Source organism: Papaver somniferum, chromosome 5 (genome assembly GCF_003573695.1).
Source record: "Papaver somniferum cultivar HN1 chromosome 5, ASM357369v1, whole genome shotgun sequence".
In the NCBI taxonomy this organism is placed as follows: domain Eukaryota; kingdom Viridiplantae; phylum Streptophyta; class Magnoliopsida; order Ranunculales; family Papaveraceae; genus Papaver; species Papaver somniferum.
This window is the reverse complement of record NC_039362.1, coordinates 180,990,056-181,004,218: the sequence shown is the minus strand read 5'-3', so window position 1 is coordinate 181,004,218 and position 14,163 is coordinate 180,990,056. Positions and strand designations below refer to the sequence as shown.

General features: G+C 35.6%; 1 protein-coding gene across 1 annotated transcript; it reads right to left on the bottom strand.

Moving 5' to 3' along the window:
• Nucleotides 1-10,499: 10,499 nt before the first annotated feature.
• On the bottom strand, nucleotides 10,500-12,549 carry LOC113280236 (cation/H(+) antiporter 15-like). The gene is made up of 2 exons (XM_026528887.1): nucleotides 11,695-12,549; nucleotides 10,500-11,570 (listed from the first exon to the last, which is right to left on the bottom strand). Exons 1-2 carry the CDS (start codon nucleotides 12,547-12,549, stop codon nucleotides 10,500-10,502), a joined length of 1,926 nt encoding a protein of 641 aa, XP_026384672.1.
• Between the last annotated feature and the right edge of the window lie 1,614 nt (nucleotides 12,550-14,163).

Here is a 14,163-nt window from a genome sequence, read left to right as displayed (position 1 = left end):
GGTTTTGGAATGACAGTTACATTTTTGAACTTAACCCCCTTTGGTGAGAAGAACGTATGTGATTGTTTACAAAGAAGGCTTAGCCCTGTTTGCGGCTCAGTCACTTGATCATTATTTTTTGAGCATTGCATTTTGTTTTACAACACTTATGAAGGGTTGTCATAAAGTTAGCTAGTGTATTAAAGAACCACAAACTTGATAGAACCTGTGATAGTGTAGGATAGTCAGTGGTATATACTTCCACGCCTGAGGCTCAGGATCGAATCCCCCCAACCTCATTTTTTTCCAACATTATATATTTTTACTTCAACAACACTTATAAGTGTTGTTGTAGGTTTCTATTTAAAAAAAAACCAAAACTTGTGAACTGAAAGGGTGGTTGATGAGCTAGACTTCCATGCAGTAGGTTCATGTTCGAATCTCCCCTCTAACATATTTTTCATTATCATATTTTTGTGTTCTTCAATAACACTTGTGAGAATTGTGATAGGTTAAGTCACTACATATATGGAACAAAGTTGTTATAGCTAAATGTCGTCACAACTATTTTTCTTAAGGAGTCGTCATTTGTTTTCTTAGCGCAACCCCTTGTTTCCTAAGGGTTGGCAGTGATGATATACGACAACTCTTCCTTTGAAACCAGTTGTAAAACATAGGACTTTCTACGATGCTTAGCAAAGAGTTGTTAATCTCCAGTTGTAGATGTATATTTTTCCTGTAGTGGCTGTAATTGTTACTCTATGTTGATGATATCCTTTTGGTGGGCAGTTCAGATCACCATCTATCCTCCTTTATTACTAAATTGGGCACAACTTTTGCAATGAAGGACTTGGGAGAGCCGCATTACTTCCTTGGTATTGAATCAACAAAGGTTGTTGATAACCAAAATCTTCTTCTTAATCAGTCCAAGTATGCCTTGGACTTACTCCACAAAGCTGATATGATGGACTGCAAGCCATGCTCTACACCAGTTGCACATGGTGCTAGGGTATCTATTCATGATGAAGAACTCCCACCAGATCCACAAGAGTACAAAAGCCTTGTTGGAGCATTACAATATCTTACGCTTACTCGACCAGACATTACTTTTGGAGTGAATTATGCATCTTAATTTATCCATGCTCCGACCACTTCACATATGTTGGTTGTGAAAAGGATATTACGTTATATCAAGCATTCTATTGGGTCTGGAATTACTCTCATTGGAGGAGATATTACCTCTTTGTCAGGTTACTAAGACTCTGATTGGGCAGGATGTCCAGAAACACGCAAATTTCTTGCAGGGTAATGTGCTTTTCTCGGTTCATCACTCACCTCTTGGACGTCCAAAAAACAACCTACTTTATCCAAGTCTAGCACTGAAGCAGAGTACAAAGCTTTGTCCTCGGTAGTATATGAAGTTATGTGGCTCTTTGCCTTGCTTGAAGAACTTCATCTATCTCTATCTAATTCTTTCACTTTATACTGCGAATGGAGCTCGTGCTCGTGCTTCCAACCAAGTGTTCCATGCTCTCAGCAAGCACATTGAAGTTAATTATCACTATGTCAGGGATCTCCTAGAAGCAGGTTTAGTGAGTTTTACCTAAACACCTACATCTCTACAACTAGCTGACATCTTCACCAAGGGCTTAACACATACAATCTTTTCTAGACTGCGAGACAACATGATGCACTTTTCTACACCAACATCAGCTTGAGGGGGTGTATTGGAGCGTGTTACTAGAGTGTAGTTTTATTTCCTTTTGCTATCCCCGACTGTTTCTCTGTTAGTTGTCGTGTATTTACTGTCTGTTAGGTTTTAGTTATCTTTCACGTGGGCATACTCTATAAATGCTCAAGTGACTCTTGTTCTCCTTTAAGACAATAATATTATCTTTGTTGTAATTTCTTTATCCCATACTGAATATTAAGCCATTAATAACCAAAGATTGTTGGTAAGCACGATACTGTTCGTTTAGTGTCAGAAAGTTAGAAACAAGTACTAACTTCTTATTCAGTACGTATATTATCATACATGCACACTATCACTAGTTCTAGACAAAGGACGTGGGAGGAAGAAAATGGGAATTTTATTTCTTTTCTTGTTAACTCATTACATGGGACTGATGGGCTATTTATAGCCTATACAATGTGTACTAAAATGAATCATAAAGTCCCACGTGTAAGCCCATACGGAAGCACACTGAATGCCATGGGTTATGATTATCAGTAGTCATACATATCCCAAAATATGTTTATCTTTAGGCCTTGTATAGGAACAATCTGGATAGCCTTCATGGTGGGCCACCCATGGACAGACGTGTCTATATAACACTCCCTTGGACCACCATTACTTGTTAAAGCTCTGCTGGTAATATCTGGTGGGATAAAATCCGAGAAAAAAGAATTCATTGTTGAAACTGCGCCAGGGAAATCTATTTGGGGCCAAACCCGAGCGAAGTTTTAAGATGTGCTTTCGTTATCTTGTTAAACTTATCAGGAAAAACCGCTTGCGGCAAAAACCTGAAGCAGATCGTACATGCTTATATCGAGAAATTCTATGGATATACGTCTCTTTAGATTATTATCACCGTTTTAAGTTGATATCTCATTAAAAACCTCGTCAGGAAAACCCAGAGGGACAAAACCTGAGCGTAGGAAAACATGAGTACTCAAAACAATGATAAACCCGTAGATGGTGCCTCGTTAAAACCTTGTCCGGAAAAACCCAGTAGGACAAAAACCAGGACTAAGGAAAAATAGTACAATATTTCGAGTTGTGGATAACAGTGGACTCGCATGCCTCATTAAAACCTTGACAAGGAAAACCCAGTGGGCCAAAATATTTGACTAAGGAAAAAGAGTACACGACGTAATATCCAACATTCCAAATATGCATAGTCTTCTATAGATTTACTCCCCCTGATGAGTAGCCGTCTCAGCTGTCCATTCAGTTTGATAATACTGCATAGAGATCACAAACCATCTTGTAATGTGTTCATCCACATTCTTTACTCTAGAAAACTTGGTTTGATCTTCCTCTGTACAACTTCCAATAATCATCTGATTGTACCAGCTTTTATTCTCTACTAGCTTTGTCTGAACAATCATAATCGATCGGAGGATAAACAAGTATCCTCTGCTACTAGACTTATTAGCTAGGAAAATGTTTGGCTGCTTTCACGAACCTTCCAAAATTCAAAACTTAAACAGTCGGATTAGCTTTTCTCTGTGGGATACATTCAACGATCTTTCATGCAAAAGATCAAGCTTAAGGATACCACGAAGATGGAGGAGTTTTCTTCGGACCAATGTCTCGATATTGGTGTTAGGCAAAGCAATACTTACATGTACTATAAACCAATATCAGGTATATATAGCGTATTTAAGCCAATGTACCATTTAGACATTCTTTGTGTAATACGAACCACAGAGTGATGCATATCCTTTGTTGAGATGTAAACCGATCAATATTAAAAATAAGAGATCGAATGACTGCAATTATGTTGGTTTGACCTTTTAAACATGTCTAAACCATTCAGGTTGACGAAATTAAAGGACTCCCATCTACAATACTCAACCAACAAACTGAGATCTTGTTTTACCGAGAATTTTATCTCGAATTCCTGCTTTAAGCATTTTTGTGCTTTGGAGAACTCTTCAGGAGTTCCAATCAAGTAGATGTTGCATAAATCAAATCTAGTAAATACACAGTTTATGAGCATATAAGATGGTTCACATATCCCTGGATAATATAAGCATTCACTTAGACGATTGACCACTTTTGTCCTTACTAAGCAAATGCAGATGACATGGTAATTCTACTGATGGGTGAAAACCCTTCAGTAATTTGTATGCATTTATCTGTATCTAGTCTTTTATACAGATTTGCAATAACCATATCCATTAGATGCACGCCAAGTCCTTAGAGACTTCCAGACTAATACCAAATAGGTATATAGTTGCATCCATAATAGGGAATATGTCACAAAGTAATCCATTTCATATTTCTGTGAAAAACTTTTTGCTATTACTTGAATTTTATTTTCTCACAATGCACACTCAGTCAATTGTAGCCACTAGGGGCTACATTATCGTATTGCAGGACTGCAAACACCCGTTTGTGGCCAAGAGTAGCTCACATTATGGATTGTTAGGGATTCAATACCAAATCTATGCATTTTTATGAGAAACTGTAATTCTGCCTGAATCCCTCCTTTCATGTTTAACCAATCATTCCTTGATGACATTCCTTTGTAAAGAGTGGTTTAACACTAACATCATCTATGACAGTATCATTAGATACTTTCAGTATGTCACCAACAATCATTATGTTAAGATCTAAGATTTCTCTATTGCACGCATGCTTTATTGGAATATCCCCATTTTGAAGTTCCACAGCCTTGCAGAGACGTTCTCTTAATAGGAGAACTATACTCAGAGAAATCAGATCTTCCATTGATAGTATCTTTGAGAGCACTATCTTTCAATCATTGTGATTGCCTCTTCCTTATAGGAGGTGAAAAATATTTTAAATCAACTAGTTTTCCACGCTCAAGGTGTGCTTCAAATGACACACTAGTTATTACATACACAGCTTCTCAAGGAAGCAATTCAATTTGCGATTTATGAAGATATCAAATATTTTGTATGTATATCACTGATGAAAGCATTAATGATGAGATACATCCTGGTTTATCTTTGTGCAAACAAGGATACTTTACGCCGTTTTTCAGGCGACAGCCTTTTCTTCCCCAAACAGTGGGAAAACTTTCTCATCAAATTTACAAATCTTGTAGTAGTAGCAAATGCAGTGGAACACAACACATCTCAAACAAAAAACATTACAATGGTTTCATGAATAATAAGTTCATAACGCTTTATGAATGGATTAACTAAACCATTCAATGAAAGTAAAAGAACAATAAAATACTTACCATTAAGGCCCATAACATTACTAGGATGACACAACATCAACTACTGAGAAACAAGAGTTTCACTTAAAATGTATATGAGTATAGATACACAGTTACCACCAGGTAAGATGTCGAGTCATTTATGACTACCAGACGTATTTCCATCAACATAGTTAATAACTGCGGAAACTCACTGTCAAGAGGTGGTGTTGCATAATAAGAGACCTCATTTAGTTCTCGCATTACGCTTTCATATAAGCATCAAATTTGTGACTGATGCTAAGACTAAGGTCCCAAAAGCATACACAAGGGAGAGAACATCTCAATATGGACTAAGGTTCATATCTGCAATCATATAGACTTTGTCGAGAATTCCTTTGCAAAGGGGGATATTCATCCACAACGATTTTAGTGGCTACTCTGAATATTATCAACAACCAGTTAATAATCAACTAGTTAACGATCTTACATCCTTCTCAAGAACATGAGGATATTCTAATCCATTGGTACCAGATTTCAGTATGTAGATATTCTTCACCACAGGATATCAACGCAACTTTTATGGATTTTCTCCTCGTCAGGAGATATATCAACTCATAACTTAAAGAGAATATGGACGTAATATTATTAGATTGGCATACCCCATACAAGAGGTTTTCTTATATGATTCTAAGCATATTTCCAGACGAAATAATCGTTGCGATTACATGGCAAGCCTTGCAAGGACTTTAGTATATGCCGAATCAAGCAAGCATACTCTTGTTAAATCTAGCAACAGAGTAGTCTCCAGCACCTCAAGAATTTCTTGGTGTGAGAATTTAGATGAGACACAATTGGAATTAACCAACATCGTTGACGATTCTCCCCCTGATCCTTAGGCGGTAAATCCTCTTCAACAGAACATTCAGTTCTGCATGACTTCACCTATCATTTTATCTTTCAGAATCGAGTTTGATAACGAATCTATAAAAAAACAGCGTATCGATATTTCTCGGACGAAATGCACAAAAGATGATGTTTAAATTTGTGATATTACATTAGACTACAGTGAGTTATAGGTAATTACTGGTATTGATAACTAGAACACACTGGTTTAACTATGTGTTCAACTACACGACTGAGTCGTGTGACATTCAGCCGAGCAATCATGCGCCAAACAAATGTCCTCCAGATTACATAACTTATTTTTTAAGGGATAACTAAAAATTCTAAGTGTTAACAAATAAATTACATAATTTATTTTTCGATGTAAAAATTCTCTTAAAATCCCATGTAATAAAGAGAGAATACTAAGTGTTAACAAATAATCTTGTAAATAGGGAAGGATACAAAAAATAGAGAGCAAAAAGGAGAGGAATTCTTATTATTGTGTGTCTCGAATACAATGTTTAAGCCTGTATTTATATATATATAGAAGACTTGGTGTCCAAGATATGTAAACCCTAAACTTAGACACGAAGGGCATCTTAGTAAATAAACTTGGTTTATAACACTCTTCCCTGATGACCACTGTGGCTAAGTCATTAAAAAAATACCAGGAAAACTCAAAAGAGAAAAACCTGAAATTGCATGAGCATGTAAAGTAACTAACAGTGTTGGACACGCATATGTTGCCTCGTTAAAACCTTGACAAGGAAAACCCAGTGGGACAAAACCTTGACGAAGGGAAAAAAGTACAACGCGATAAGTCCAGTAAATGCACCTTTGATGATGGTGCTCCCCCTGATGAGTACTTTGGTTAAATCTTGGCTTGCAAATCTTTGAGCCGTGACTTCCCAATTTGATGAACGGATTTCTTCAATGCAGAAGATTCTTGTTCTTTCGTGAAGAAAATTGCTACTTGATGAAGTCTTCTTTTGTGTTAGTCTTCTAATAGTAGTTTTCTCGAGTCTCCGTTCTTGTGTCCTGGATTGCAAATTCTCGGAGATGATTTGCAGAAATAATTGAAGTAGTCTCTTCAACAAAGGGCCAAGATGTAGATACATTACCAGAAGTGAAAAAAATTGAATTTATGGTCATGCCTTATGTGGATCAGAATGACATCCAAATTCCTAAGGGGTTCTTATGTTAACTTGGTCTAACAAAATGACCCAGTTAATGGTTGGAATCCACCAAATAACCAAAATTTGATATAACTCCCCCTTGGATGACCACCATGTTGAATACTTTGTCTCACTAAAACCTTGCCATCAAAAACACAACGGAAAAAATATATATATATGGATGAAGGAAAAAGGGTACACTATCAACATTTTGAAATAAAATTAAACGTCAACAAGATGTTGCCTCATTAAAACCTTGTTAGGAAACCACAAGGGATAAAACCTAAAACGAAGGGAAAAGAGTACAACTTTTGACGTATTTATCAGTGCTAACCAAAACTATATGAGATTTTCAAAAATAAACATCAAAATAATAACTCTAGTCTATGTTAAAGACGAGTTTATGCTAGCATAATTCTAACTGCAGATTTAAGAAAGGAAAGAAAATAGAATTTATGCTGCTAAAGCATGGATTTTTGTGTTTTTAAGGACTCCTCAAGAGACCTATAAAAATGATATCATCAAATAATTAATCTGGATTCTTGGTTGTGTACCAAAATTCTAAAAACACATGGAGGATTGTTCAACCTGATGTAATCAAGTCAGGTGGCTGCCTGAATATGTTCTGAACCACATTTCTTGTGTAAATGCAATACAAGACCTTCAAGGACTACCACACTAAAAACATAATACATGAAGAACAAAAATTTATTGAATCAATCCTTAAGTCTGAGAAAAAAATAAAACCCTCAAATCGTTTATACAACAAACTTATTTCTCCGATAACGCATTATGACTACACCAACCTGTAAGTAATAGGTTTGGCAATTTTAAGGTACTGAGTCTTGGATCCAAAATTTCATTAATTGAGAAATTATAATAATCCAATCTATTTGGATTGTATGCCAACCAATCATATATGTCGATATTCCTCTGCAGAGGTCGGGGTTCACAACCACCATCATTTATTATTTCAAAAGCTAATATAGATGAATATTCGACAATTTATTGCTTGCTACAATCCCACATAATTCCATGTATGCATACTTTGAAAAATTCAAAATTTACTGGTACCAGTGTCCACGGGCGTTATAATCTCATATTGTTCAAATCAGGAGATATGAATTTTGAGAATGTGAATCATATTAACATACACTCTGTTGGGACATATTTGTAGCCTATATAAAAATGGTACATGATAGATGTGATTGGATATTCCTTTTCAAATGGCACAAGCTTATTGGAAAACTGAATGAGATTTTTCACGCCTATTTAATGGAAGCCTTTTTTCTATTTGATCATGATGGGAGAGAAGTGATATAACCTTTAAGTTAATTAATGTCAACCTCTAATAGCATAGAGTCTCTCCTTGATTCTGGCGGAAATCGTCATCTCATATACGAAAACAAGTTTCGTAAAGTATTATCCGATTAAATCAAGGACATATACTCATAATAATGTCTGGATTTTAACAATACTAGTTGGACTGTAGATAATGACTTCAAAAGTCATAAAAAAAACATCCTTAAAAATTGTAGTCTACTTGACGTACAAATTTAACATCTTACGACCAAAAAACATATAAACTATGCAAATAAAACTCCAAAAAGATAATTAAAAAATAAATAATAATTGTGACCAATAGGGCCAACGAGATAATGTTTCAGAATGAAATTGTAGACACTTTCTTTAAAAAAAAAAAGATCAATTAAGTCACTTCACGGACTAATAATATAGGCTAACAAGTCGGGTGCGCACCCTTTGATCTTCTGTGTCCTAACCGCATTCCAACTATAAGTGGAACGGTTCAAAATTTCGGAGATTAGCAAGAAGAAAAATTAAAATTACTCGATATCCCTCAAGAATGCAACAATTTTTTTTTTCATTCACCGGTATTTGCAATTGGTTTAAACCATAATAATAATACTTTGTCCCTCTAAGATCGATAGGGAAAACCAAATCTAGTTGGCTTATACGTTTCTTTTGAAGAAAAATAAAGAAATCATTATCATCATTCATTGAAAAGAAAAAAAATCTACTCTTTATGGTCGATAAAGATTTCTTCGAAGGAATAGAAATCATGAATCAAAATTGCTAACAGTTCTTAGTATGCCAATTTTTTACATCTCGTTGTAGAGAATTGAAGAGAAAAACCAATATCAATTGATTTGTACAATTAACGAAATTGTATCGACAAATAAAGGATATTGTCGTTTTCATCACTGCATATGGAAAATCCATCTTATGTCTGACGGATGGTTTCCTGTAAATAAATGAAACCAAAAATAAAAATTGCATGATCTAAATCCAACGGATAAAGATACCAAATTTAATTGGCCGTAGGTTTTTCAACCATGCATATGATTTATTACTGTAAAGATGATCAAATTACGACAATACCAATGTTTGGTGATTACAGTTTCATTAGGGTAATAGAAACCGTAAACCATCATTTGATGGATTTTATTTTTCTTTCTCTCTAGAAAATAATTAGAAAAGAAAGAAAGTACCGGTTTTTGGTAATTACAGTTGCATAGAAGAGGAAGAAAACTGCAAACCATCTTTTGATGGATTTTTTTTTCTTTTCTTTTTTATGTTCTTATATTCTCTATGAAAAAATTAGAGAAAACCGAAATCAAACTTTTTGAAGAAATTGATCGCCCATATCGTTTTAAAGATTAACTAATGGATTATAATTGCACCAAAGAAGTGCAACGAACATAGAAAATCCGTCAAAAATAATCCATGATGTACATAGAAAAGAAAAAAGCATCATTGATCATTAGAATTATAGATCAAATATAGTTAAAAAAAGAGTAAAATAATAATAATCAAGTAACTAACAAAACACACAACATGTTTTAGTGTATAAGGTTAGTACGTATTGCGTCCTCGCGTTCCGTGTACATCAGTTTGATGTCTCCTGGTCTTGCATATGAGCATACCATTTGAGATTCATGTCGCCCATTTTAATGAACTCATAAAAGACAAGGAAAAGAAAACGCTAGGGAGTCATGATTTGTAAGCTATGAATGGATAATCATCTATCTATCACATACCCATCATGTATAATAATAAAATAATATAAGCAATTGAAAAATAAAGGTAATAAGTGTATAAAATAAATTCAATAACAAAAATTAGGGCATAACTATGCTCGCTTCTTTGATTGAAAAATTAACCCCGTTATGGTTTTCGAATTCGATGATTCCCTCAAAGGAACGTGCATGATATCGTCTTGTAAATAGGGAAGGATACAGAAAATAGAGAGCAAAAATGAGAAGAACTCTTATTATTGTGTGTCTTGAATACAATGTTTAAGCATGTATTTATATAGATAGAAGACTAGGTGTCCAAAATATGTAAACCCTAAACTTAGACGAACGACATGTTAGTAAATAAACTTGGTTTATAACAAATAAGAAATTTTTATAACCAAAATAACTACTTATTTACATGTTTCTACAAAAATATCTAAAAGGCTAAAAACCTAAGAATAAAAGGGAAAAGAGAAACAAAATCTTGTAGGTTTTGATGGGTGAGAGAAAAAGCAAATAAAGGCCTATTGTTGCACCACTAGAACTGAAAACTTCCCCAACGAATTAGAGGTTGCGAGAAGGTCTCCAATGACGCCAAGCTCTTTATACACACTCCATTCATCAAGTCCTGATAAGATCGGCGAACTATTATTGTGTCTTCTTCCCACCATTATGAAATCACAAGTGTTTTCAATTGCTTTGAGTTTACAAGCTGTATCTGCACCATCTGTAACCTCTTCTTCCTTATACGCAATATTTTCTGTGTCCATGAGTTTGGACCAAAAATCACGTATAGCATCATCGTCTTTCTTTGTATTCTTATGGAATCCATTCGAACCCGAAAATGTGAATCTAAAAACTGTGAGGTTTACGTTAAGATTCTCCGCCATTTTCATACTTAATGTTAGTGCCTCTCGGTCATCTGGCCCTCCGATGAAAATCATGGCAACATTTTCATATCTTATGCAAACATCCAAAATAGATCTTGAGCCATTTAAGTGGTCAAAGAGGATACCAACTGAACAAGGTGCTTTCTGCCATACGTTCTGGATGAATAACCGAATGGGATGCTCAACTGACTCATGAAAGGGTATGATCACCAGAGCTGTTCTCTTGTCCATTATTAGGTTACATACGTCATTATGCATGCCTGAGAATGGTGAAATTGTTGTGAAAGCTTGTCCTACGAGGAAGCCTTGATTATGTTGTTCAAAGTGGTGGAAGGCCTTAATAATTCTTTCTGACGCATTGTTAGCTCTACCAGAGTGTCTGTTCTTATGATGCTTATGAGTGACCAGGATAGAAGCTGCACGCCCAACTAGCTCAACGAGGTGCAGAACATAGATACACACAGTGTAATTTTGTGCTGGATTAATGGCTTCAAGGAAATTGAGTATGCCTGGAACGCTGTCTTTGTCGAAAACACAAGCTAGTATACGGAGCTCTCTCGAGTTCACAACATTTTGGATGGTTTGCCTCTTGTAACCTGCATACCTCCTTGAAGGATTATATAATCGTTTCACTAACGGTGAGGCCGCCATTTGTATCCAAGCTCTTGTGAGGATGATAATAGTGTAAGATTCCTTATCAATCCACTGCATTGAGGAAGTGAAAAATAACAAGGTCACAAAGATGGCAAGGGTATAAATTGCTGGCAGAATTTACATATGGCAACGCCTTGTTAACCCGCTAATTGTTACTAGGAACCGTAGAAATTACCTTCACATTGAGTAAACGAGCTAAAATCAAGAGAGCAAATATGCCGTCACAGTTCAAGATGAGACTGATCGAGAGAGCTTCCTGAAAAGGCATCTCGCAGTAGAGACAAGGCAGCAATACTGCAATGAGCCTCATAAAAAAACCAAGGAAAACTAGCAACTCTACAATTGCAAAATTCTTCAAGTTGATGTTGAACACATCTATCTGATAACAAGCTCCTATGAAGAAAGATGGCAATAGCACAAGGGTAACGAAGTATTCGAGCTTTTCTACAATAGCAGAGGCTATTGGTGGCCCAACAGGTACCGCCAATCCCATTAGAACTGCTCCAGACACGGCCTTTTCCCCAATGGACTCAGTGTAAAATGCAGATATCAAGACGAGAAGGAAGATCAAGATAACATAACCCTCCTTCAAATTGTCTCCTTCCGGAGTGTTTCTAATCATCCATAAATATAATGGACGGACAAGAAAGAGGATGAAGCAAAATAAAAGAGCTTTACTCATCCAAGAAAATATCACCGTATGTAGATCCAGAGTGAGGATTTCTTTTATGGAGAAGATGATAAATACTATTGCCCAACTGAAAATTCCACTGACAAATGAAATGGATAGAGATAGACGGCCAATCTCTGAGTTGAGCAGGTTCAAGTCATCGAGGACACAAGACGTATCATGGAAGGCCGTTAGAGAAAGTACCAATGCAATTGCAGGGAGGGATTGACGCAATCTTAGGTCCATGTCCATGAACCTCTTCATCAGCAAAGACACGCTAAAATTGACAATTAAAGGAACGATGAAACTGAAACAGCCTATGAAAATTGTTTTTCTCCTTGTGGTCAGAAGCATAGCCATGTCTATTTTCGTCCCAACAAGGAACGTAAAATAGACTAACCCGAAGGTTGTAGTAACGCCCATGAGTGATTGTGTTTCATAAACCATAGTTTTGAATGTTTCCAATCTACCCAGAATTGACGGGCTTTGCATAATACCAGCCTGTAATGGTGAACATGTACATACAAAAAAATCAATACTTTTTTTCGTTAATCTGGAAACAGATATATATATATATATATATATATATATATGATCTACTAAATGTATGTTACTATATGAGTAAATTAATGATTTTTGGAACAATTGATTAAGGAACCTTACAAAGAGCACTCCAATGAATCTAGTTTGTTCCATCGGGCGAAGGAAGAAATTAAGGCTTCCTGTGAGTAAAGCACAGCAGCCGAGCTGTTGCAGTAGCCTAGGAAACGACCCATTCTCAAACATTCTCTTGGGTGCCTTACATATAGTGTTAAAGGCCATTGCATTCTTCTTTTGTATTTTCTTTAGATTATGCTCTATTTTTCAGCAACGATCTGCAGCAGCAAAAGTTGGAAATTAAGTCTCCGACGACGCCTCTTAAACCACCAAGCTAGACTCACCACATCTACCTTACTCTAGAATTCACCATTAGTATACTTGTCTTGTACGATCTTCTAGGCAGAATCAGATCATAAAAAGGAAGAAGAAATGAGTCACAAAGAGGCAATACTATGGAGTGGGGTTTCCGGGAAAATGTATGAATGGGCAGGAATAGTTTACGGAGTGAGTAATGATCTAACAACAAAAATGCCCATGCATTTTTCTAGTTTGTAGGGTTTGACCCAACATTATCTATTGCTTCTACCTATCTATATATCTATCTATACTTACAAAACAGAAGTGGTAGTAATCTCACCGCAACTACTGAGTATGTATATCTTCTTTATCTGATTTTAGAGATTGTACATCATTTCTCTATATACACGCATTTTGTTTCTTTCCTTCCCTTTAACTAGAAAAACGCTGTCGCGATGGGGAGTGCCGACAGAAGAAAAAACTAAACACCCCTGATTGCATAGCGTGTTATATATCCTTTTTCTTTTTTGTCGGAATGTTATTTTTGAGGCATACACATCGTTTTAGTGGTTGCATAACCAAATTAGTGGATGCATGAACCAAAATACGACTGTATAAATTGTTATGCATCCTTTGTGGTGGCTCCATAATTTGTCATGCATTTTTTTAATCATATACTACCTCCGTTTTGAAAATATTTTTAAGCATATACTACCTCCATTTCAGAAAAAGAGATATTTTCAAAAATTTATTTTTGCCTAAAAATAGGTCACATTGAAAAAGTGAAAATATCACTTTTCCTTAAACAAAATGAAAGTATCACTTTTCTTATAACAGAAAACAGAAAATTAGTCGATGCATAAATCAAAATATGGTTGCATAATGTGTTATGCATCCTTTGTGGTGATTTGCATAATGGCCATGCATTCAACTTTCGAGAATTGTGCCTAAAGTGAAAGTATCACTTTTCTTGAAACAAAGTGACTACATCGTTTTAGTAGTTGCAGCGTAAAATTAGTTGACTACATCGTTGTATGTATCCTTTTTAGTTGTTTGAATAATGAATATACATTTAAT